The 27,791-nt window shown below is 39.0% G+C and overlaps 1 protein-coding gene across 7 annotated transcripts in view; it reads right to left on the minus strand.

Moving 5' to 3' along the window:
- cacna1da (calcium channel, voltage-dependent, L type, alpha 1D subunit, a) overlaps positions 1 to 27,791 on the minus strand; it is a 71,181-nt gene that overhangs the window by 42,340 nt on the left and 1,050 nt on the right. For all 7 annotated transcript variants that reach the window (XM_074683677.1, XM_074683913.1, XM_074683839.1 and 4 more), the window contains exons 2-4: positions 26,021 to 26,483; positions 23,950 to 24,055; positions 2,879 to 3,018 (exon numbers count right to left, since the gene is read on the minus strand). In XM_074683677.1, the coding sequence (XP_074539778.1) occupies positions 2,879 to 3,018; positions 23,950 to 24,055; positions 26,021 to 26,337 (563 nt within the window). In that variant the 5' untranslated portion in view covers positions 26,338 to 26,483. The remainder of the gene's footprint in view (positions 1 to 2,878; positions 3,019 to 23,949; positions 24,056 to 26,020; positions 26,484 to 27,791) is intronic.

Below are 27,791 nucleotides of genomic sequence, written 5' to 3' on the forward strand. Positions count from 1 at the left end.
TCTTTCTGAGAATTCATCTATACTGTTTCTTATTATGCAGAGTGATTTATATATTTGATACATTAATACATTGTGCATTAAAGGTTTGAAGGTTCGAAATGGTATACACTACACATAAATCACCATACAGCACATAACACAGTGAATCCCCAATGTAATTACATGGTATAAAAACAGAAAGCCATGACAAAGCAATGCCTGCCTATTTCTGTTCAATAGAAAGCCAGGAGCGGTGCTGAGGGTGCAGACAGCAGCATCTGCTTGTAAAATAAGAGTAGCACCAGGGGTGAAGCCCACTGTAGAGAAAAAGTGAAATCAGTGGTGACCAAATCTCTCACCGTGAGAACAAAGGAGCCTTAACCACAGTTACTTAGACATCCTTCACCTAGCCAAGAGGCGAAACCATCCCCACACATCACATCAGAGCTGTGGGCTCAAAGCAAAGAATGAAGCTGCCAATAGTGGCTGCAGGGAGCTCTGAGGGCCTATCAGCACCGTCTGCTCAGACTTATGTTAGACTGAGTCACAGCTGTAAGGCTGACCGCACGCCACTGGGGTTTCATTACTCAGCCAGCAATGTTCCAAAGGAAACCATCCTTTACACATTGACCCTTCTTTACTGAATCTACCTGAGGAATACATCGCTCACAAAAATAACATTTCGATTCTTTATCAGCGAAGCTTAATGCCAGTGTGTACCTCAATATTTAGCTGATCCATCTGTAACCACTGTTTCAGAAGATTGAAAACTTAACTGCTGTTTCAGGCATCAACTGGTTTATCCATATTTATGTCCATTTACACCACTGAGACTCTTAAAACTATTGCAGCTCGAACAGATTTCAGAGTTTTGGACGACACAGCTGCACTCCAAAGGGAGGCCAAAATATTTAGAGCTTCCTTTGACAGGTCATAAAGCCTGACTCTTCCATGTTAGCAGATGGGACAACCACACTTAGCAATTTAAAGAAATATCAAATACAGTAAATCTTCTCAAACCCGCTTTCCATCAGATTTGTTCTTCCAAAAAATGGTTTGACACTATTCAAAATTCAGATTTAGAAACTGGACGCCGCCCCCAGGAAGACCTGCATCACAATTAACAAGTTAAGCATAGTGCAGATGAGAAAAGCTAGGAGCAGCTGGGCTATATAAAGAAACACACATACACAACACATTACAGTGCTTTTCTGTGGCTAGATTACTGCTTATCTTAAAATTATTCTGGGACTTTTGTGTTTTTCAATAGCTGCATATGTAACATAATACATAATTTCTTTTTTTTTTGGCAGATTTATATGTGTTGTTTTGTGCTCTTTTGGGCTTTTATGCCTTTTTTTCAAAGACAAGAAACAGGGTGAGAGTGGGGAGTGACATGCTGCAAAGGGGCAGATTGGATTGGACTCCTGGCTGACTGCTCAAGGGCTAGCCTCATGGAGTACTTGAACTAACCTCTAGGCCATACTAGCACCCCAGGTTTAAACGTGTTGAATATTAATAGATATGTTCTAACATGTTGCGTTGTGACCTTCAGACAAAGCACTAGCTACATTGAAGTAAACATGGCTTGTCACTTTAGCAGAGATCAAATGTGCAGCGATGCTCGTTGTAGCAAAATTAGCATCAACAAGAACGGGTAGGAGTCAGCTCTGCAGTGCAAGGCGCTGACTGAACGTGACACACAGGAGTATGATTGAGTTTTGATATTGAAAAAATGCTAAAAGATGAAATTTGTTTATCAGCTGCTAAAAGCTGCTCAAATATTAAGCAAGAGGTAGAAGGGATCTCAACGCTCAATATATGAGCTTTAGATAAAACAGTGAGCTAAAGACGCCGAACTGTGCAGATTGTTTTTTTTTTCTGTTCTTTTTATTTAATTTACAATTTAAAAAAGTTAATTTAATCAATTTTAATCTTTTGTTAAAATATCAACAGAGAACAGTGCAGATGGTGCAGTGGTTATTATCATGCTGGTACACCCTTCCAAGAACCATCAATCCATCCATGAAGCACAGCTGAAGCCTCATGCACCTAAGATATTTTTCTAAACGACTGAATGAACTAGGATCAACAGAAAATCTAAATACAGCTCTGTTGTTAAGAAGACTGAACCTTGACCTCTGGCGGTATTTCCCTTAGCCATTTGGTCAGCAACAGTAGCTTCTCAGAGCAGAAACAGCCTTTGCAGGTTAAGTGCATGGCAAGAACAAGCCTGCATGCTGCAAACACACAAATCTGACCCAGCTACCCACTGAACTGTGTGTATGAGAGGAGAGAAGGACGGAGGAGAGGGGGAAAAAAACGAAGCTACGATAAAGATGAAGATAACAGGAGGAGAGCGTGCAGGAGACAGGAACAGGGGCAGAAAGAGGTGGGGAGAGGAGGTGAAGCAGGAAGTGTACGATTTGAGAGAAATCAAAATGGAAAGGGGGGGTAGAAGAAAGCGGCAGAGCCGGATGTGAGAGAGTGAACGAAAGACAAGTCAGTAAGAGGAGAGGAAGAGAGGAAGAATGGGAGGGAGTGTTCGTGAAGAGATGAAGTATGGAGAGATGGTGACTCATTCCAGCGGTGGTAAAGCTCTGATTTATTCTCTCTGTCTTTTCTGGGTCATATACTGTGGGTGTACGAGGGTCTCTATTAGCACTTGGTCGCTCAGAGCAGAGGCTTAAGAAACTTTAACATTAACACCGACTGCTTCTCGCAGAAACACTGTAAACTGTCACACTGATGTCAAAGTGAAAAGCTGAAGCACAGAATAGCACAGAATACATTCACAGGATCTCAGGACAGGCTGGGATCACCTGGTATAATTTTTGATCTCATACTTTCTGTTTCAGTGAAATGAATCAGTTAAAAAAACATGGACCTGAGCACTTACCCAATGACGACAATGACAAAATCCAGCATATTCCAACCGTTGCGCACGTATGCGTTCTGGTGCATCACCAAACCGTAAGCGATGATTTTCAGAAAGGTCTCGATTGTGAAAATGATGAGGAAGGCATACTCAACTGTTTCCTGCAGACACAACGGGAAAATAGAAGAAGGAATTTTAATTGGGAACTAGTGTGCAACACATGACCAATATTTAAATACATTTTAGGGTACATGGAAAAAGAAGAAGAAGAGCTAAAGACTTGCAAAAATGAATCTGATTCAGCTATGCAGTTACAGAGAGAAGGCAGCACAACTTTCATTAAAACACAGAAGGCAGAAGAGGAAGTACGTCAAAGATCTGCCTATGTAACAAAAGCTGTCTCACAGCACTTCCCTAGCATTGTCACATCCCTCAAAGAAACTATAGACTCTGTGTTTAAATCAAATGGAAAATCAAGTATGAAGAATGCAAAAGTGCTGAAAACTGTTTTTCCGAGATTCTTCTTGAGGCTGGCAGAAACAACAGAAAACACACACAACTGACAAAAAAAATAAATAAAAAAAGATAATTAAAGCATCACTGGAAAGGGTTACATGTTATAGCTTACTATTTTTAATCTTAATAATTGATTAATTGTTAATTAACCGTATGAGTTTTTTTGATATTTCCGATTCTTACGGTTTTAAGTTTGCTTTTTAAACACCAGACCATGTAGAAAAGATTAATGATGATAATGTCTACAGAAGATACCAGAAGTAGAGCCCGACCATTAATCGGGCCGATTATGCCTGTCACCGATTAATCAACATCGGCCAAAATGTAGCCTATGATAAAAAATTTTTTGCTCCACGGAGATTCTGTGGCTCCTGCCTGTGTGTCTGTGTGTTGGGCTGCACACTGCCCGAGTGCCCGCCCCTGCCGTCCACCATTATGTAATGTAAGACTATAGAACGGCGTTTTAACGTCGTGTTAGTTGCTTTTTTGAGAGATAAACAGAGATAAATGGTACTGTTATTTCACACGTCCACTATTATCTAATGTAAGACTATAATACGGTGTTTTAACGTCGTGTAATTTGCTCATTGTGTGTTTACAGTTTGACTTTTTTTATACTTACTGTGTTTAAAGTTTGACTTCTTTATTTAAGGTGTTTACAGTTTGACTTGTTTATCTGTTATTGTGTTTACATCTTGTTCTTATTTATCATTGGTTAACACTACAGTTCTTATGTTGACAGATTTATAATTAAAGTTCCTTGTTTTAATTTAATAGTTTTCTGTCTCTGTCTTGAATCATATGAGTATTATAATGATTTGTGTTTATATACAGTTTATACCCTGTGTATATCAATGAATTTATTATATATATCAACTGATATATTGGATATCAGTTGATATATCGCATATCAGCCGATATATATATTTCACCCTCTGCTGGAGAAAATTGGTAACTTTTTGCCAATCCAGTTTATAAACAAAGACTGAAATGAAGAAGTTGAATTCGATCTTTTTTTTTTTTTTTTTTTTTTTTTTTTTTACAAAGAACCCAGATTTTCATATATATATTATTATATTATGTTATATTTATTATATTATTTTATATATATAAAACTCCAGATTTATTGATATTCGATTTTTTTCTCCCACCCCTAGTATATTGCTGAAGAGAGGGGAACACGTTTTTGCGAACTGCTCAAATCTGTACAGCTCTGAAAGAGATAAACAAACCTTAAAATGTTTGTATGTATGGGCATGGTATCTGTGATGTCACTCATTTGTTCCTGATTTAAAGCTTTTGAAGCCTATTGTGGACAGAGACCATCTTGACTATATTGCCTTCAACCTCTCTGCAGGCAAGTCAGTCATGCCCTTGTATGAGCAAGGGCATGTTGTTTTTGAAAAGTGCTGTAGAAATAAAGTTCATTATTATTTTACAACTTTAAGCTAAATCACTTTGAAAAGAACAAGTGATGAAAAAAAACACCCCTCATGCATTGTGTACTGATAGAAACATAAGCTGTTCAGACCAAAGCCATGTTTTTTAACCAGGCTGTTTACATTTTTTCTGTGAAAATCATCTTTTTGTCTTTGTGCGTTTGTGGTTTTGGTGTTTCTGCAGCCAGCCCTAAGTGGACTTGAAAAATCCAAAAGTGTATTTCTTTTAGGTTGCTGCTTGACTACAGCACATCCTTTGTAAAAGTCACATTAATTCAAAAGTATTTCCACTCAGAAAATTTACCCAGTGTCTCTAAATATAGAACAACCCTGTTTTAAACAGAGCAGATGAAAATTCATCCACCTCAGTCTGATCTGATTTGGTTCTCACTCGCTCAAAAACATCTCAGCAAACATCCACAGAACCATAAAAACCAGGACAGTGTGAAAATCTAAAATCCAGACCAAAAAGCTCAGGAAGCTTGATTGAACATTGTGCATGTCACATCACAAAGAGCACTGCGGAAAAATGAAACAAACTCTTGTTACTGTTTTGAAAAAATGACTGTATAAAGAGATATTTTAGCTTCGCACAGGCTGGACAACCAGTCTGAAATTTCTTACCCACTGATGCATGCATGTCTCAAAGAGAGGTTAAAAAAAGGACGAACACACTTTCACTAATATGTTTTTAGAGGGTACACAGAGATTAGAACCAGTGATGTAATGCAGGATTGCGCTCTCCTCCGGTCATTTGAAAGACGGTTAGATTGTGGAAGTATGAAGCCTTTAGGTTGAGGTCGATTGAGAGCAATGCGGAAAACAGAGGAGCACAGCTACATAAAGGTGCTGCGTGCGTGTTAGCGCATGAGATGTGTTAGGAGCTGGAGGTTAATACATCACAGGGTGACTCAGTTGTTTGGGACAGTCCTGGGACCTCCCTGGAGACATCGTATTCACTGCACACAGGCTGCTTTTCATGATTACAGTCTGCTAATAAAAGGGTCATTTAACCATTCAAAGAGGGCACCATTTAAAACAGACAAATGCTCAAAGCCACACTCACAATATATATCATCATATACATAATAACCTCTTTGGCCTGAGGGAGTCTTTATCTGCCGCTCTCTGCTCTCTTTGGACACCATAAATGCAGAAGTGCTGTGAGCCAGGGGGCTTGTATTCCCAGCAGTTTACTGCAGATTGTGAGAAGCACTTAGCCCACAATAAGAGACATGGAGCTCTTTGTTAGCGAAGCAAAAGGTTGAGTTAAGCTCACGGCTGCTGGCTGTATGACAGAGTGAGCCCGGGCCACAGGGAGCAGGCAGAACAGAGAGGTTCATCCGATGGAAGAAAGGGGACAGTAAACAGTTTAAGAACCATTTACAGACCAAAAGGAGCAACAGAAAACTGGAAAACAGAGCATGAAGGGCTCCACAAAGCTTTGTTTTTTTCCAAGGCAAGAAAATAAAAGTATCTACATTATGCATTTCTCTGAAGATGTATGATTTAGTTTGTAAAATTTAAAGATGAGGATCTTTAACAAGATATTTCCATCTGTGTTACCCAGCAGTAATTGAGTTAGGCTAATTAAGGAGCTGAAAACCAGCATGTCATGCAGTGTCAGAGCACATTGAGCTTTCCAAGTCACAATAAATTTATGCAAATTGCCACTTCCTGGTTTGGGAAAGCATGTTGAATGTAATCGCAAATGATAATCCTCATTGGGAAGTAAAACTATGAGCAGGAAGAGAGAGTGTGACAGATATGGAGAGAAAGAGAAAAATAGCAAGAGAAAGAGAGGTGGGGGCTTTGGGAATGACCATAAATATATCTCTGAGTCATCATAGTTTCTCATACTCAATGTAGTATATTTCCTTCTCTGTGTGCATTATAAGCAGCCAATCTGTCTGTTTTCTGCCTGTCTCGGAATACAGCACATGATACATCAGGCACTCATGCAAAAAGAGAAATGTTTATGTCCTAAAAGGCACGCTAGGTGCTCATCATGAGTATAACATGTCATATAATACATGCTTTTCCACAGCAGCACAGACCCTCCAGTGCCACAGGGCCAGATCACCATATGAGAAAGGAAGGTAACTCACTGAGCCATGTATTCTTCAACATGAACTCTCTATACGAGAAAGCCATGTGGACAGCAGCAGAAAAACAATGTTAACATTTGGAATGAGCCTGTGTGCAGAGAAAAGTAAGCCCCTAAAATCTCCTTCCAGACAACACACAGAATATCCCAAATCAAATTTAGTGCGGAGTAATAAAATGTAGAATGGGAGCCATAGAAAGACAATAAAACAGCCTGTGTTGCAATTAGAAAGCCATTGTTCATACATTATCATTTATTATCTAAATAAAGTCAGTCTTAAATTGCAGACTCCCCCAACAAGAGCAGAAATATGAATCTAATTACAGCTCTTGGGTGTTTTCAGTTCAATGTACATTTACAGTTAATTGAAATTAGATGTACCTTCAACTATGAAAAACATGATTAACATAATTACTGTATTTTTTATCAACTGAAAAAAATTAGTCACATATCAATATTTTTGAGAAAGAAAGGTTCCCTCCCTGCCTGCAGAATGTAATCTAGTCATGCAGCGTGGAAGTTACTTGTTTAAGCAGCAGCATACTAAATCAATCAAAACTGTTGGCATGCTTTACAAGCTTTTACAGGGGTAAAGAGGCGTTTGTTTTTTTGTTTTTGTTTTTTTGTTAAAGAAAAATCATACTTTATTATTTCACTACCAGAGGGAACTTACCAGAGGATGTCTCTGTGTAAAGGTGTCTTCATTCATTTACAAAGCTGCTTGATCGATTGCATGCTCAGTGACTAGTGAGGTCATGGAGTATAATGAAGTGTGATTAGTTCTGTTCTTTGGTATTAATTTAAAATTAGCTCATTATTTCTGATAGCTTAGTATAAAAAAACTGAGTTAAGTCTCTAAAGTCAGGTCAGTTCGATCTAAAACCAGATACAAATCAAAATTTGCTGGGAACTGTAAACCACACCCCTTTCGTCCTTGATGTCTGTAAAAGAAAAAACACTTGTGCATGAGAGTTCGGAAGTGGAGCCTTTAGCCTAGCTTAAAGACAGTAAGAATAAGAGTAAATGTAAATTCTGTTACATCTAAAATCCACACATTATGTCAACTGCCCAAGATTATAAAAGAATACAACAACTCAGAGATGTTGTCTGTAATACATTTCAACTTCTTTTGTTTACTTACACAAGTTAAACTGTTTTGTATAACTAGGGATAGGTATCGATTTAGGTACTCTTAAAGGTACCGAACAAATTCTGTCAAAAGTACCGGGTACCGATTCACGTGAAATCAAAAGGTACCATGTTTAGGTACCTAAATGCATCCTTGTGACTGTGAGGGAGTGGAAGAGTAGGCGATTTTCCATGCTGGACATGAACACAGCATTGCAAGGTTATATATTGAAGGTGAACTATGTTAAATTGAAAAATAGAGATTTTATTATTGAACAAATTTATAGTTTTTACCACATACAGCCAAAATATGTTCCGACAATTGGTACTGTTAAGTACCTGTACCTATTGCCAGGTACCGGGCATTGGTACCATATCATTACAAATGTGAAAGGTACTCATCCCTATGTATAACAGTTGTAGTAGCCTTTTTGGTTTACCTTTATTATTGGAAAGGTCTGGGCTAAAGTTAGCTCCATGTCGTCACCTTTTTAAAATAATGGCCAAAGTCTTCTTTTTTTTTTCTTTTTTTTTCTTGACAAAAATTAGTTTTTGGCTTAAATCATCTTTTGATAATGCTGGCCATCTCTGGTAAAATCGCTTAAATCTTTAGCTAAAGGGATCATGCTCTCTATACCCAACAGCACAATGGCCTATGTCAAGATCACAGCTGTATCTATCTTGTGTCAAAGCTCATCATTCTCCTTTTAAACTTGCCACTAAGCACCTCATAGCTGTAAAATACTGTGAAGTAGATAACAAGAGAAGCGTATTAGCCCTAAAAGCCTCAATCATAACAATAAATCTGAAAATTTAGGAGTCAACCAGGCACAGCAGTGAACCCGACTGATGTCTGCAATAAATCTCAGTGCATTAGATGTAACAGTGATAACATGAAGACATCAGGAGAGGGACTTGTACAATAAAATATCTTCAAACTTCATTAATGGAGATGGAAAAGAGTGAATGATAAAAGTAAGCAAAATAAAAACTTTTTCATCTAACTAACGGGATCTCTAAATTTGCAATCATCCTTACCAAATTTACTAAGCTGATTTCATGTAACAGTAATGCTTGTTTATAAATTCCTTGATAGGCCTTGATAAAACGCGTCAGTTAAATCTGAATGAAGATGTTCAAGCTGGCAGATATCTGTCATTGAGGATGACATAAAGATTAAAAGACAAAGGAATTTTTGAAAAATGTCAATTTAAATCTTCCAAAGCCCAAAGGTATGTCCTCAGATTCATGAGGTTTGTTTTGAAAACTGAACACATTTGAAAAATCCAGAAATGTCTCATTTTGAGTTGAAGTAACCTGAGAAACTTGCCGTTCTGTGCTCGAAAAATACTAAAAGTGGTTCATAGAATCAAGCTCAATCTGATTAAACATTTTTTTGATGGACATCTAGTATACAGATGTCAAGATACACTTCTGATGAAGAATATTATGCTGGCGTTCTTGCTGATTGCGTGACCACCTCAGTGTCACTACCTTTCGCTGTGTAAAAAGCAAGCATGTGATGGTGAGCCCACAGTCACATGAGTCACAGTGACATCATGCATGTTTGATATCTGTGTGCGACCACTGTGCTTACACGCAGAACAAACACAAGCAATAACAGACATGTCAGTGCAATCCATACACTGCATAGTACTATGGGATAGGGAATCGATACACAGTCAATGTATGTAACCTGCAGCTCTGTGTGACATCAGCAGCTGACACATGAGTTCAGTCATAACCTCAGGGACAGTTTGAAAGCGGGTTACTCTTGGAAAATCTGATTCTGACCGCAAACACAGTTTATTCTATACTACTTCCTACATCTCTCTGCTGCTACACCTCTTCCCTTACTCCATGCTTCCCACATCTCCATCCCTCTTTCACTCCCTTTACTTCCCCTGTCTGTACAGATCAGTCAGGACCATGTAGCCAAGCCAGGGGGGTTAGGGCAGCCAGAATTTAGTGCTTCTTCACCGCCCACTCCTGCAGGTTTGCACATTAAATACGTGTGCTTCAGTGTGCAGTCTTGGAGCCTGTTGGAGCGTATGACGCATGTGGGTTTGTGTTTATCTTGTTAATCTTTAAATAAGGTCTGCTGCATCACCAGCTGATTTTACGTACAATTATTACACATTCTATCACAGTTTATTTATAATTTCATTCGGAAGTTCACCCACATGTCTGCACATTGCTTTTATTGTTCCAACATCAGCCGGCAGACTAAATGCAACAATAAACCAGTGACAGAAGAGAGGAAATATTTCTTTTTCTACTTGAATAAATTTAATTATTACAACATAAAATATGCAACAATCACACATCTGCTCTTGCATCTTGCTCTTCATCACTCCGTACAGCTGGGCTCATGTGTTTGTTTACAGCATGTGCCTGTGTGCGTTTATAGTGTACACACAAGTTTTATATGTGTGTGCGTGTGTGGGCAGTCAGGAGTTGTGTGAAGATGTGGATGTCACTCTGCCAAGGAAAACACTTCAAGTGCAGGTCATCCAAGGTATACCCACACTACTGAGTGAATGTCTTCACAAAGCAAGCAAACACCTCACTGAGTGTGTGTTGCATAAGCTCGCTGATGTAGATTTGCCCCAAAGTTTTACCAAAGACGCAAGGTTGAACAGTATGCAGTTGTACGATGAAGATGTTTTCATAGTTTTTAAAACGCTGCAGCCGAGCACTCTCCTTAGGTTATGAAGAGGTTTAGAATACTTTGAACAGCAACACAGCTTCCTTTGATGCTGTGTAATTGTGCCTTATGCATTCAGACAACTATCAGGATAGAGAAAAAGGCAAACCTACAACCTTGAATAAAAATCAAATCTTATTTCAATCAGGCCAACACATTTCTGACTCCCCAAAACATGAACACAGAATGCAAACAGAACACATAAAAACTTATATCCCCTCTTTTAACCCTCTGCTTTTTCTTTTCCCTCTCTTTGTGATTCAATCTACAAAGTGCGCCTGTAAATGTGAGCGCTTCATTACTGCAGAGCTGTAGTGCTTGCAGATGTCTGTCCTTGTAAGGAAGCACGTATGACATGTAGCTGTCATGGAAACCAAAACAGGCGCTGAACTCAGAATCAAAAGACTCTTTGGCACAGTGCAACATGATGCACACAATTAGACAAGCAACAAGACAAGCCTCTGCTTAGGTCATACATTTTACCTGATACACGCTACGTCAAGGAAATGTAGTGAACATGGATGAGTGGTGGGACGGACGGGAGCAGAAATAAGCAGGTGTCTACTCCACTGCTCCTTCTGAGAGTTTGGGACCAGTTTTTAATTTGTAGTCGACAAAAACTCCTCTGATTTGATTTGGTGTCATCTTTTGTTAGTGCTCCTCAAATGTTAAATTCATCTCTTTGACTCCGTCATGTTCAGTCTCCCTCATATATCCAAGCCAAGGAACACACGCACACACACACACACACTTAATTATAAAGAGAATTTTAAATCCACTGAAGTTGATCCAAGTGTGTAAATTATAAAACCTAATAACACAATATTAACACTAAGATACAAAGTGGCGTTTAAGAAAAGCGATAGTTTTAGTTACACATGTGAAGTTAAAATAGTAGAATATAGACTAGAAAAGCACTCAGAGAGCGCAAACCTCCGCCAAGCATATTGTGATTGTCACACAACACTTTAGTCCTACTTGAACATTATACTCCCTTTCAGCAGACTGTCTGCTACAATGTGGTGTTAGTTGCAGGTTTGTACGATAATTTTTACCTGACAGTGTTGAAAATTATGATGACCCAGTATATATTTCAAATTCCAGATCTTAGTATCCAGAATATTAACAGGATCTGGATCGTACTTTTACATCTGTCAGAAATTATGGTGACCTTGTCTTGTATTGTTTTGCAAAGTAATTCGACCATTTATCGTGGAGTTATATACACATATAGCATAAATGACCCTATCTCCCAATGATACAGAATCCTTTAAAAGAATCCTGGATCCAGATGATGATCCGGATCACCTCCAAAATGTAATCACTTCTTCTTTATCCCATTTTGAACATTTCCTGAAAATGTCATCAAGATCTGTTAGTTACTTTTTGAGTTATGTTGTTCAAAGATAAACAGACAGACGGACAAACTCTTCCAAAAACATAACCTCCTTGGCAGAGGTAATGAATGAAGATAAAATGTGTAATAAATTGTGTAACATACATCTACTCATGATCAACAGTTTGTACAGTATCTGTTTAATCAGTGACAATATGCCACACTACCACAAACAGGGCAAATAGTTGTAATGTCGCATACAGGCTAATGTGATTTATGACTTTCCGCTAAATTTAAAAAAACTTTATACTTATCATAACATACTCTAAACACTCTAAAATTAAAATACAACTACTTTAATCTCTTAACATTTAGGATTTATTCTCAATACCTTTTTTGTTTGTTTTGTTGTGGCCCTAATTGCAATTACGGCCACATCACACAAGATCTGTTACCATCCCATCACAATATCTGATCTAATAGGTTTCAGTTCAAGTTAATGTGTCAAAAGGGACTGGCTATGTAAAACTTCTCTTATTCCTTGATGCCTGAGCAACAATGCATCAGTTTGCACAGAGCAGATGAAGCTGGACAGGAAGTTGTAAACTAAAACCAAATTTTAATATCCAGTTGACCTTTAGAGGATCCATCAAAGTTAACTTTATTGGAACAACAAACTGACATAATGAGCCAAGTAGGGCTAGGGGACAACATGGTTGTGGTTTTACAGCCAAACATAAATGAGAAGAGGCTCATTTTCATTGTTATCATCTCATGGCTCCAGCTGTCCTGCTACTTTGACTGAACACACAACCAACGTGAGTAAAGGAGCAGAGACAGAACGGACACAAATCTGGTTTGAGCCCGACATCATATGGTCAGGAATGTAGAACAACAATTCATGAAACCACAATGTGACCCAACCATCTGCACACAAAAGGCCCTGTGATCTAGCTCTGTGTGGCACCCACTTACCCAGGTGTGCAGTACACATACAAACAAGTCTTTAACAAGAAATTTTCAGAGTGAACTGACAAGTCTAGGCCGCCAGTGTAACCAACGAGTCAATGAAACTCCCAGAAGACTCAAAGTACAACTAGACTGAAAACTGTATCTGTCATACAGTGTGGAGCAGAGTTCTGGTGGTCACATTTGTGTTTCACTTGCATCTTTTGCAGTGATCTCTGCTTAGATCAAACAGTTTAGTTGGAAGAAATGAGGACTCAGAAAGTGTATGATTTAGCATTGCTCAGCCCACAACAAAAACTTGCAGACAGTGTCACGGCATGAAACACTTACCAGTAGGGCTGCACGATATTGGAAAAAACTGACATTGAGATTTTTTTTGGGGTTGCGATATATTGCGATTTATTGCGATATTAAAAAAAAAAAAAATCACCAGATGACTTGAATAGCTCTGTTTGGGAAGAATTTGGTTGACTCACAATGACACCATTGTATTCCTATAATACAGTTAAATCCAGGCAAAGGGGGTTTATCTGTGAATGATGAAGATTGCTGTATATGAAAGTGATCCAGGAGGCCATGTCTCTGTACAAAATAGAATAGGTTTCAATTTCAGTTGCTTTTTTTCCATTTCTCCAATAAATGGGGGAAATGCGAGTCGCATCACATGCGCGATGTGACTATTGCACATGTGCATATTGCGATGGCGATGTTCAAACGATATATTGTGCAGGCCTACTTACCAGGAATGTAACTTTTAGTCTGTCAATTCAGGATGTGGCATATAACTCCTCCATGCACAATATGGTCGGTCAGAATTTGAAAATTTTAGGAACAACTTTTGTCATATTATGTAGGAAATTTCATGAGGGAGCTTTTCATACATTTTCCATTGTTATGCAGACGATATTCGGTTATAGCTTTCAATCAAGCAATACGTGGCCAACCGTTAACTAATCTCAAAGCACGTGCCGAGGCCACAAAGATAAGGAATCTTTTTCTTTCTTCAAAACACAAAGTACTGTTTTCTGCTGCAAACGCCTGATGGACATCTAGGCCTGTCACGATAATCAATAAATCAATTAACCGAACAATGAATAAAAACGTCCTCGGTAAGTTTGCCAGCCTCGATAAACTGACACGTGCATGCATGTTTGTTTTCCTCCTCTCTTTCGACCAGAAGATGGCTCACTATGTCTATCTTTCCTAACATAGGGGTGCATAGGTTCTATAGTGGATTTAGCAGATTTATAGCGGAGTGAGCATCTGCCAAAAATACAATCTTTTGGGTGAAAGCGGGGCTGCTCGCGCGTTCACACGAAGAGAGCTGAAGTGAGCTTCCTGAGGGGTAAGGAGGAAACACGCTAATATGAGTGATGACACGAAAGATACGGTTCTTAAGCCGCCTGCCACAGTCCCAGTGTGGGAATATTTTGTTTTTTATCAGAATGAACAAAGTGTGAGCTCATGAACACCAACGAACTGATATGTCGCATTTGTTTGAAAATAGTGGCGACGAAGAAGAAAAAGGGGAAATGCAGTGGAGCCTGTTCTTTGACAATCAGCTCTTACTGAGGCTTTTGGTCTGCAAAGTAAATAGAAATAAAAGCGCCAAATGGTGGGCGCTCAAAGACAGCTACATTGCCAAAGAAATGCAGCCCTTCAATACGGTTGAAAGCCAGAAATGTTAAAATGTTTGACAGACAGTACGGATTGACTGGGAAAAAGTACATGGTACAAACAATTCAGGAACTATATAAGTTCCCTTTTATTTAGGCTATAGTTTTTATTGTTGCTTTTTTTGGAGTTTTGTTTTTTTCTTCAGAGACAGGGTCTGTGTTTTATTGTTTTTGATTAGTATTAATCATTTTCATTGACATGTATTTTTTTCTAAAAGAGAGTACATTTCATTTTCATTGTCTTTTTTTTCTCTTTCTTGTTTGTTAAATTTATTATATTTTTTGTTTAATTCATTTTATTTAAAAGATCCTGACCTTTTAATTACAGTTAAATACTCTTAAGAAATTAAAGTTTCTTGCTTTTGATATGGTGCACTCACTTTATTATCCCATTTATCATAATTACATCAATGAAAAAATGGATAAAAAATCAAAATAATATTGACAATAATATCGTTTATCGGCAATAATATTTTGGAAAATTATCATCTAGCAAAATTTGTTATCGTGACAGGTCTATGGACATCTAGCTTAAGTCCAATAATAAAACTTCCTAAGATGGCATCTTGGCATTAAGCAGCACTTATAGGAATCTTCATGAGTCTTGTTCTGCCCACCCCAGGCTTTGGTATTCCACGTTATGCACACGGAAGGGCTCCCAGAACAGAGTCATTAACACAACTTATTGTATGCTTTCAATCAATTATTTAAACAAAAATGTCCCTGTCTGGACTTAAGCTTTATAAAATTAATTTATTAATTAATTTAAGATTATATATTAGCTGTGTGAACACAAAAACAGATTGGTAATGGTTAACTGCAGAAATAGAGCAGAGATCATACAAAATTTGTGAATCTATTCTCATTTGTGTGGGTTTGATGTATACTTCAAAATATAAGAAGGGGCATCTATGTTTACTTCTGTGTAACGTGCATGACTAAAATAGTTACTGCATCAAGGACAGAACAACACGGCACAAATATTAGTAAGCCTAAACAAAAACTTGTGATATAGTGCCCTGGGATTGGCTGGCAACCAGTCCAGGGTACACCCCGCCTCTTGCCCGATGACAGCTGGTATTGGCTCCAGCCACCCGCGAGGATATGCGGTACAGAAAATGGATGGACGGATGGATGTAGATATAGTCAGTCATACTTTGAATTTATTGGATGCTGCCTAGTGTTCACGAGAAATCAAATAATTAAGCAAGGCTGCTTTTGAAATAAAAAATCATCCGTGGCTTCAATAAATAAAGCCTATTTCACACACACACACACACACACACACACACACACACACACACACACACACACACACACACACACACACACACACACACACACACACACACACACACACACACACACACACACACACACACACTGTGTACATGCTATGCTCTCCGTGGCTGCATTTTCACACAGTATGCACACAAAGCCAACACAATCAAGACTTCCTCTACACACTGATACACCCACACACACACACACACACACACACACACACGCACACACACGCACACGCACACACACACACACACACACACACACACACACACACACACACACACACACACCGACACACACCGACACACATCCAGAGATAACAAGCAGGGACAGAGCTAGTGTGAGCCACAAATGAGCAGTTACGTTAAGTGACTAAACACATACTTCTACCATCATCTCTATGGGAGTCCACAGTTCAGACACTGCTGCCTGTGCCAGCCGTTAATCGCATACACACACACGCACACACATAAACGCGCACACACACACACACAAAGCTATATCAGTCACAGATGTACACATTTACACCCTTCTTGACACGCACAACCCAAACACTGGCACATGATGCTCAGCAGCACTCCTCATATGGAAACACACTCCATCCACTCCCTCAGACTAAACCAGCAGCACATGGTACCTTCCTACATCAAAACACAGCAGCAGCAAACAACAAAACTAAGTGTAAATACAGACAGGGTCATGGTACCTTTGAGGTGGCACCTGAGGGCTTATGACTGATGACCGCCAAGAGTTTCCTGATCATCCAATCAAGCTGGGTGTTAATGTGTACAACATTTTCTGTACAAGAAATGTTCAACCAGCATTTAGCTTGGAGAACACTTTATATGACTCTTGATTTTTTACTACCATGATCTTGATTATCAATAAATAAATGTAACAGTTGTGATAAATACATTATTTTAACCATAGATAAAGCATGAACCTGAACAGATTTCATCAAGCACAATATCATTTTTATATGTTGACTTCAACAAATTTGAGCTGCAAACATTTTTATAGCCATTATAGGTCATTTTTGTTTTATTTCAACACAATGAGTAATGCTGTTTCTCAAAACTGTGAAATCTGCAGACTTACTTGCATCAGACTTTTTAACTATTAATCCTCCCTGACAGACAAAGCAGTGGGATGAAAGCTCAAATGAGATGTGAGCACTTACTTTTCTGTTGTATTAAATTGTTCAGCAACAAAACATCTCTTTATCGAAAAAAAAATGAACCTTTGATTTTCTAAAAGTAAAAAGATAGAATAATTGTAAACAAGAAATCCTCAGCTTGAAAACGACAAAAGCTATTTTCCTCTATGCAGGCTAAAAAAATAATTGCTGTTTGCCAGGGGTGTGTGAATGAGATTTGGGTAATACTGATGGTCAAAATACACTCTTTTTTTCTTGGTGTGTGTGTGTGTGAGTGTGTCACGCCAAAAGTTGTGCATGTCTAAACAAACTGTCAGCATAAGAAATATCTGATGACAAATGTATGTGGTTAGTTTTCTGCTGTGATTGAATATTTGTCTACTCATGATGCTCACAAACACTGGCCAGGATACATACTGAAAATAATATCTCATAGAGAGCACTATCTTTAGAATTATTATAGTAGTTTTTTGGAGAATGGCACATTCTTAACATACAACTTCCTTCAACAGAGTACCGTTGGCTTTTTAAGAGCTCAGCATTTTGTACACTTGCAAAAATGTCAACTCAGGTTATCTCAATTTAAGAGTAAGATAACTTTGCAGTCAGTTCATGTGTCAGAGTTAAACACAGTAACATTAAAATGACAAGCATGTAAGCATGAGGTATTGGACCTCAGTTGTTAACCTTTAACAAGGTTTAAGGTCAGCTGTTCTCAATGACACCTCTTTGTGACCCCACCTTTCTCTAAGTTATTACTCCTGCAGCTTGTTGTGACAACCAATGTCATCGTCTACAAGGCTCTTCTTAAACCAGGAAACAATGGTCCACCAGCACTCCCTCCTCTGACGTATGAAGAATAATTAGCTGAATGATTAAGAAACGCTGACACATTCAAATTGTAACATCCAAGCTACTGTACACTAAGGGTCTTTTGCTGTCCAAATGACCTCTCTCGGTTTGTATGCGGACATTTCACTCTGTACATGTTTGTGTCCTTTTGTCCCCAGTAAAAATAAATAGCTCTGCGGCACCACAGTTATGCAATAACAGTGGTACGGGCATACACTGCATGATACCATACGCCATTCGCTGCATGTTACCCTACGAGGGATGAGACGTATGAATCATATTCACCATGAAAAGGTCATTGTTTTGCTCAGCTACCTTCAGCAGGAGCTGCCCGGGGTGTCGAGTCGCAGATAGATAAGTCAGAAATGACCTTAAAGCAAAGGCAGGAGGATACAGGCGATTTGTCTGTCCCCGAGACAAGGTGGGTGCAGGACAGCAGGAGTCACGTGTCTACGCTTGTTACTATTGTAGGGACATGACTAAACAAAGGAAAAGCAATGACAGGCAGCTCTTGGTAGAAGAAGAAATGACTCTGAGTTACTGAAGATGTTTAAGTGTGCATGTGTTGGCGACATCCTGTTACTCACTTGTGCCTCCTGGTGGTAGAAGGCCTCAAAGTCTCTTGACCCTGTGTTCTGCCAGGGGATGATTTTATGTCCTATATATAATGAGCTGCTGCATTTAAGCAAGCCTTCTGACAAGAGAGAAGACTCATGCTATTTAGGCCTGTGTGACTTTGCAGCATTGTCCTGTTTAACTCCCAGGAATTCTGCAGAACTGAGGCTCTATGTTTACAGTGCAGCACAGAATGAATGGATTTAAGAGTTCATGGTCGATAATGCAGCAAACTATCCGCACTATTAGCCTAAAATATATGTGGTATAAGCAATGCATGGTCATATTGTTCAGCATAGTAAGAACGATATAAAGTGATAAAACAAAAGACGACAAACCTTTACAATAAAAATAACCTTGTGCATGTTTTTTTGTTGTTGGATTGTGTTAAATATTTGATTCTGACAGGTCAAAACTCCAAAGCAACTGAACGTAGGGTTAGTTCAGGTGGGCCATGAAGTCAAGCTCAGTGTGGTGTGGCAACAAGGTGTGCTCTCCCTACCCCAGCTCCCTGCTGTTTAGGCACGTGGAAAGGCAGCAAACCCCCAGAACAGAGTCAGACCTCTATGTTTCTCTTATTGATTATAAACAATGATTTTTGGAAAGAGTGGCTGTGACAAAACGGCAATAGTTTCTGAACGGTAAGGGCAACATGATCACATATGCAAAAAGAAGTCCAGCACATTTCACCTCTGCCTGTTGCCACCATAGACTGTAAAAATAAATGGACGTCATCTTGCTCGGCTTGAAGTGAGGTCGCCACAAAAATTGCCCCTGGCTCTCCAGTCATTCCAGATGGGCTGTGGTCAAACTTTCAAAAATCAACACACCTTGTAGAAATGTTTCTCACATCCGATTGTTGTGGTGATTTTAAGATGTCATTTGGCTGCCTTGTTCTGAAAAGTTTTCTTTTCAGTAGTTATAAGAGGTAAAAATCAAGGTTGTACGTCACGTTTAATGATGATTGACAGCTGCCGTTCAGGCGTATTTTTTGGGGGGATTGTTAAATATGTCGGAAGGTAGAGTCAAGAAAAGATTAGACTCTTGAAAAAAATATATATATAACTATTTTTGTCACCTGGCTCCACTCAGATTCTCCCAGAGTCCCTCACAGTCTCTACTGTGCAGGCCACACAACTACCACCAAAGGCTGCGCCTGTGACAGGGGTATTTTGGCTTCAAAACCGTGCAATGGTGAAGCCATGCTGTCCACTCGATACAGTCTATGGTTGCCACAGCAAAATAAAAATGTTCTTTTTCCTGTTCAGGCTGGTCTTCAGAGTCTGGAAGTGATGCCAGTAACCAGGCACAGACGTGAGAGAAGGCTACTGGGCTAAAATCAACTCTGATAAAGGGGTAAATGTATCAAGACACTTGAGCTGGTGAGTCCATGTCTAGGGTAGTGATGAAAAAGAAAAAAAAAACAGTGTCAAAATGTGTCATTTGCTTCATTTATGTTCATCTGCTAATCTCTGCTCTGCGTAGGTCTCCCTGCAGGTCACTGATACGCGAGGTTTGCTGCCTAGCCAGGCCTCCAGGTGTAAATAAGATTAAGCAGTTGATGTGTGGTATTGCTTAGCTGGCTTTGGGCGCCTTTATAGTTTATGTCATGGTGTACAATATCCTCCACTCATCTTCCACTCAGACACACACCTCAACCTCCCTGTATGGTTTGAGTTAATGGCACTTCCTTTTGTAACCAACTCTGTATTGTTAAAGTAACTGTGTACTTCATCTCCTCTTTTGAGCCAGGCCACAAAAGACCAAGACAAAGACAATGATAAAAATGTGTTTTAGTATATATCAACACACACACACAGAGTCTAAAAAACCCTGGAAGTATGCACTGCAGGGTTTCAGTGTCTCTTTGTGTTCAGTTACACCAACATGTCCCTGACTAAAATCTAGCTTGCAGGCTAATGCTATCATTTCATCCTTGCTTAACATGACCAGCCTCTCTGCAGCTCTCCTCAGGTTTCATATCAGTCTTTAGTCCACCTGTGAGGCTGCAGAGCAGAATGGTGTGAAATAGCAATCTTCACGACAGCCACCACAGCAAAAACTAGCTCAGCGTTTTTCTTGTTAACACTCCTCCTGTGACTACGGCCTGAGCTAGGTAGAACAACAAGGCCAAGCTGGCACACCTGCCCTACAAAGTATCTATTGTTCTGCCTCTGCTGAAAAAGGTAAAGGATGCATTATTCACCCCTGGTGTCTGATTTAATGTTGACAAGGCAGAATTAAACCCAAGTCCTGTGAAAGCAGTGTGCTGCTGTGTGTATAGCTCTAAGGATCAGTATAGATCAGCAAAAATATATATAGTGCAGTAAAAAAAGAATACATATAAGCATTTTCGTAAAAGTTAGGCCTGTTCTTGACTTCACTAAAAAATACACCTTATGATAAACAATGTAATGTACATCTAATACTCATCATCCCCTCTCATCCCTGCTTAATAATCTTATCCATTAAGCTTTTAATGAGCATTAATGATTCTGCTTAGTCCAGGATCACCTGATAGACAGAGCACATAATGTGACATCATGCTTTTTCCTAAGCAGTGCTTCCACAAATCCAACCTGACCCTTGTTCAATGATAACAAGTCCAAGGTCTATTAAAGCAGAGTAAATATTACACAGTTATTTCAAAGTCATAACATACACAGCTGCCGAAAAACGTCAAGCTATCGATGATTTGTTTTAAGTTACAGTTTTGGTTTGCATTATGAAGGCTGGGGTACAGATCCCTCTCTCAGAAAGCTCAGTGATTTAGCTTGATGCCTCTTGGTCATTACTTGAGTGAGACTTTAGTCTCTGAGACACCCTTGAATGTGATCTTGGACATCGTGATATTTGAAAAAAGGCACAATTTCAACTTTTCGTCTTGATGCTTGGACAAACAGAAGTGAGTCACATCTCAAACCAGGGACTGTATCAAACGTGGTCACAGCCCATAGATTCTCAAGAGAACCCAAAGGTGGTGGATGCCGTATTTAAAATGTTTTTTCCACCAGATGTTCTACCATATTATTAGTTTTCTGTGGCTTTTGCAGCTAGCCTCAAGCCTCAAGCTGAGGTTTGAGCTTGTCTTTGACTGTATATGACAAAGTTTGGTGGCCATGTTAAAGGAGGAAAATATTAAGAGATGGAGAACAAAGTCAAAAATTTTGAATAAAATTCATTTTTAAATTTGAAATACACTTTTCAGTCTGCAACCCCCTGCTATGGAAATACACAAATAAGCGAATCTATAAACAGACAAAAATAAACAAAAATGGCTGTGATGTTTAATTTAGCTGATTAGTAGAAAATCTGACTTCCTTTATGCACTGTTTCCCAAAGTGATCTTCCACCACTGTTACCGTTATTATCCTGGCCTAGTCACAACAGAGGTCTATGGCAATAGAGAAATGTAAAAAAAAAAAAAAAGATGAAAAAAATCTGTTGGCATGACTTCGATATTTAATTTAACCCCCATTTTGTGTTTATATTTACAATACTAGATTGAATATGGATTTGAAAACATTTTATTCAAACCCCCAGGTGTACCTAACTCTGATTTGGAACAACTACATTATTCTGCAGAGGAAGATCAGAAATACGCAAGCCACTTGTGCCAAATGAAAAGTATTGAGTATCCTGTGAAGTTGGTATAGGCTTCAAAAAAATCTCAGCACAGCAGTCCATTGTCAAAAGTTTCAGGATTTTGAATCATTTGTGCCAGAAACAGTCATCAGCTGTTGGGTTCAACTTCACATGATTTTCCACATTCCTCAGTTTAGCACAGGCAGATTACTGCTCTCTCGTTATCCCTCTACATGATGTTTTAGACAGATAAACCATAACCAGCCATTATAACTCGTTACTTATTAAGTTATGACTTTTTCTAATATATTTATCATCCTAAATATATAGATATCTCATTGCATTGCACCTTTTCCTCATAAGTTTACAACTATTTGATGCAATTATGATTTTGTTTTGAGGAAAACATGAATTTATTTTCATAGTGTTGCTATTTTTATTATCAGAATCTACGTTTTTCATCCTTAATATGACTCTTATCCTTCTTTGTACTCTTAGGATGCCTTTTATCTGAAATATATTTGAAATTTTTGTATAACAATTGAATTCCTTATGCCTAATCACAATAACATCTATTCTGATTTATTCATACTTGGATAACTTTGTTCCCTTTATTCTTAAAGCTGATATCTTAAGGACACTTCAACTCTTTCAAACTCCCAGACTAACCCTGACTGTGGATAAACTGTGGCAGACACTGTAATGTCCCAGATGGCCCACTTTCCCCTGATGCACCAGTGTGCAAACAAACACCCTGAGGTCACCCTCCAGGAGGTCAAACAAGCAGAGCTGCAGCACACCCTACTTCTCTAAGGCAGACCGAATACACACTGTGTTCCAAAGCTGTACATGATCTTGCACTGAAGGTCCAAAATAAAAACACTTCAACCTGTGCTATAAAATAGGCTGGTCCACCTTTCTCTGACATAAACCTGAATCCAGACCAAGCTTTCCAGAATATTCAGATGTGTGCCGACTCACTTAAACAGCCCATGAATCATTAACCACTAGAGCTACATTCTGCTCGTGTAAGGACCACATTCACCGTGTTTGTCTGCCTTTCTCAGGGTGCACTTGTTCTCAGCTGTGGAACAATGCTTACATTACTACATCACCCATAGTTCATCACATGGACATAAATTTGCAAGGTGCACAGAGTGGTGCAGGGAGGAGAAGTCTAAAAATAAAAAGCTGAATAAAACCTCTGTACAGGGAGAGTGTGACATGATAAAGCACCGATGAGGATAGTTGTCAAAGTGTTTCTCTGTGTAGGCACAGCACACTCTTCAAATCTGCATGATGAAGCAATACAGAGTGTGCACCATCTTACTTTTCCTGCAAAATCTCTGACTTTACCTTGAAAAGGTGATGCAATCAAACACCATCACCCAAAAGAGGATTAAGAAGTAATGACACAGTTTTTATGCATTTTGAAACAATTTAACAAATAGAGCAGATAAAAGCTAAGCGAACAAAAAGACATCAACAGGCACCACGAGAGATAATCTTTTTATCCTTCTGCCCACCCCTGTCTCAAACACAGCACAAATATCTTTTTATATTTCTAACATGAAGTTAATTCATCCATTTTACAAAAGATAACCCTTAATTCAAACCACACAGCAAAAAGGTTAGACAATGTAAGCTCTAAAAGTCTATAGGAAGATGATGCATAACTGACGCCAAGGATGAATGAGTAGACATGCACAAGCGACTCACCAGGTCGTGGTTTGTGGAGTTTGAATCATCTTCAGGGAAGGGGACATAGACAGCTAAGGCCATACAGTTGGCAAAAATAGCAATTAATATAAAGATATCAAATGGCCTGAGGACAGAGGTTAAGGAAAACACAAAGGCAGGAGAAATTCTTTCAAAAAGGTAAAATAATGATGTCAAAACTTTGTCAAATCCCTTGTAGAGATACCAAAACTTATGCACAAGTGATGCCATATTACTTACTCACATGATAAAATTAGCAAGATACACAAAGAAGTTGGGACAGTTGAGATTTCTCCTGATATTGCTTTTTCAGTGACTTAAGCCTTAAACTGCAAAACAAAACCATAAATGATCTGTTTGTTTTTTAGGGGAGCTTATCTTTAGTGAGACTTAGCACAAGCCCAGGAAGCAGACAAATCTAAAAGCTCATGTTTGATTTACTTGAGCAGGAGTGTCACAGTCTCTTCCTGTCCAGTCCACCTAATGCAGATCGCACCAATCAGAAATACTGAACTGATGTGGGGCAGGGTTATTATGATGGCTGTTCATCAGAGCACTATGAAGTTTTTTTTTGATCTGATCCTACTTTTGCATCAGCAAGAAATATAACAGACTTAATAAAAGTTACATTGTACATTTCAGCAATATGTTATAAAAACTAAACTAGATCAAACTAAAACTTTGTAACTTCCTGCCAAGCCTGGCAGTTTGCCACTATAAAAAGGATTTGTTGCCCTGATTAGTTTCCTGCACCACATCAAAACTGATCATTTTCCGTGCCGCATGTTCTTTGAATCTTTCTAGGGATATGACATTTACCATAACACAAGAAAACATCCAGAAAAGCGTTTGTGGAGCTCATTCTGGTGTCAAAATGAAGTTCACCTTTGACTTTTGAAATTACTATGTTGCAACATATCCCTTCATCTCTTCGCACATTTGCAGCAATATTAGCTTAGGGAATTTTATAATTTAAGTTAAATAATTTCTGTTCAGAGATCACATTGACTTGACATTTGGTTATCAAATTCTAATCATCAGATCCTAATGTCAAAACAGATTTTTTAGCCAAAGATTTAGATTTAACCTTAGCATAAATCTAACTCAAGGGAATCCAACAGATGAACAGACAACCTGAAAATGTGTTGAGGAGTTAGCGAGTAACACTTAAACTCAGTTCACTCTTCTGTCACTCTCTCAGAGTAAAGATAATAAGCACTATACAGTTGTTGTATGTAGTCCATCAGAAAGCTGTGATACAGCCGCTTCTCACAAAGTGTGCTGGTTGTAAATCCCCATTGACATTTTTTGGGCCAACACACAAAGGTGGATTATGAAACGTTTCTCTGCAACGCACGTGAGGCAATCTCCTTTATACCATCCGGTGGCTTTTGCGATGACAGCATCTGCTCTCGCAACAAACCCCCCCCAGACTGTCACATAATATTTTACTCTTCCTGTATATTTTAAGATCAATTGACTTTTGATCTTTTGTATTAAAAAATGTTGTTGTTGTTGTTGTTTTTTGCATTTTATGTTACCATTTCCAACAATAACAGAGGGAAATGAGCTTACTCTATGTCTACCTACAATTTGCATTCTGTCCTTTACAAAGCACTACAGGCAAAACTCTCAAACCCTATCAAAGCTTAAACTTAAAGATAGTATAAACACTGAACTGAGATCAAGTACTGTATGTAGGAACATAAACTTAAACATGTACAACTATAATTCTGCTCATTGCAAGCCAACAGTGTACCAAAAAAATGTCCTTAGACATGTCTTTAAATCTCTTGTATTGTCTTACTAGCAGTCATAGCCATGATCAAAATCATGATCAAGTTTTGGAAAAAAAAAAAGAAGAAGAAGAAGAAATACTTGATTCTAAGGTAAACTTGAAAGACAGTAACTCAGTAATCTCAGTGTCTCTTTCATTCACTGTTAACCTGTTTGGGTCTTTTCAATGAATAAAAAGGCAATTTCAATCCTCAACATGAAAATTTACTTATCATAATTAAATCTTATCCTTCATCCATGATCCCCAGCCACACAAAGCCACAGTAAAGGATACTTCCACTCCACCAGGCTGATGCAGGCCCTACGTATTGGGTTGTTGAGGGTTAGGCAGAACAGAGCCCTGGCTGGCCTGCTGTTGGCGTTGCTGCCCTGTTTCTTGCTTTTGGCATACTGCTGCCGCTTCTTCTGTGCCAACGCACCTACCGGGATGGTGGTGGACGTTTGGGAGGGCAGTGCAGGAGGAGCGGACGGTGCTGCAGGAGCCGGGGCCGGGGCCGCAGCAGGGGCTGCAGCAGGGGCAGGGGTCGAGGCGGGAGGGGCCTCTGGGGCCGCAGCAGGGGCTGGGTCTGGGGCGGGCCCGTTGGCGCTCATGGTGCGGGCGTGGCTCTGTGAGGAGCATCCAGCAGCATGGATCTGCCAGGGTAGACAGGGAGGCTAGAAGAGGGCAGAGGAGTCTGACCAATGAGCTGGCTCGTCACCAGGGGGAGCGACTCTGGTGCTGCTGGCATAATTTGCCCCTGGAGTTAAGAAAAGATGAGACATACAGGTGTCAGTGCATTTATTACCATACCCTCTTCAAGTTAAACAGAATGCCTTTGGTGCCATTCACTGGGCATCTCCTAAAACAAAAGACACAACCACACAAATAATCATACATAATATTAAAAAAAAGATAAGGTATGGAGAGCAAAGTGTCTTGGCTTTGTTCTTTTTAAATGCTACACCTGCTTGAAATCCTCTCACACCTCCAAGATGACCCATTCTGTTTTTTTAAACACTTCCACATTTATTTGTGTTGGAGCTGCCTTTGATTTTCCATTGTAGCCATGTAGCCAGGTTAATGCAATTGAGACCTGGTCAAGTATGGCAGCAACACAAAGCTCCAACAGCTAAACAATCATCTTCAGCTAAAACATTTGCACACACAAAGCTTTGATTCAGACTTTTAAGAAATATGATCAAGTTGTGTCATGCTCTCAAAATATAAAAATCCAATTTTGCATGTTAAATGAGAGTATAAATGTTGATACTTTCTGTGATCAACCTTACTTATTCTTTTACTACCCTTTATTCATATTCTCATTTATCATCCACCATTTTCATTCATCCTTTCGCACACCAACCTCATACAAATATGCTCAATAGATAAGAAATGTATATGCATTAATCAAGTGGCTATTTTTGAATGAGATATTTAGTGTTGTCCTCCTTGAATACAGCAGATCAGCTGCTTCAAATGGGCACAGAAGCTAGGGGAGTGGAGTGAAAAGGCAGTCAGTTAATTTGTACTGGTGTTTACAGCTTGTGATTTCTGCACAAATGTTTGAGATACTTTCAAGTTTTCTTTATGCGGTGTAAAAGACGGTACAAAAGATAACAGAATAAGATAAATAGGTGTTGGGTGGTATGTGAACCACTTATGTCTCGTTTGATAAAGGATTAAGATTATTCTATGATTTTATCTATTGTAGATGCAAAATGTATCCTTGTGTAGCTGGAAACTTGTGAAAATAAGCAGTAAAACACTAAAAACATGGCAGCTTGGCCTGACTCTAATGTTGCTATCAGCAGTCTAAATTTAGCCGACAATCTGAAATTTTCTGACCCTCAACATATTCAGAGAGGGAAAAGATGAAGGCAGGCGACATGCAGCTCAAGCCAAAACACAAAGAGCGACACAGAATAAGCTGTTAGATTCAGAGCTGCCACTGTCAGATATCACTTGGTCACATCAGTTGTGTAAGTCCTTGAACTGCGAGCAGGCCCCGCAGAGGAAGAAACACTAAAGGTCACATTGCAGCCTTTCTCCAGGATGAATTAATCTT

The sequence above is a fragment of the Halichoeres trimaculatus genome, unplaced genomic scaffold (genome assembly GCF_033239565.1).
Source record: "Halichoeres trimaculatus isolate MK-OKI-2021-1 unplaced genomic scaffold, fHalTri1.1 fHalTri1_scaffold_1, whole genome shotgun sequence".
NCBI classification, from domain to species: domain Eukaryota; kingdom Metazoa; phylum Chordata; class Actinopteri; order Labriformes; family Labridae; genus Halichoeres; species Halichoeres trimaculatus.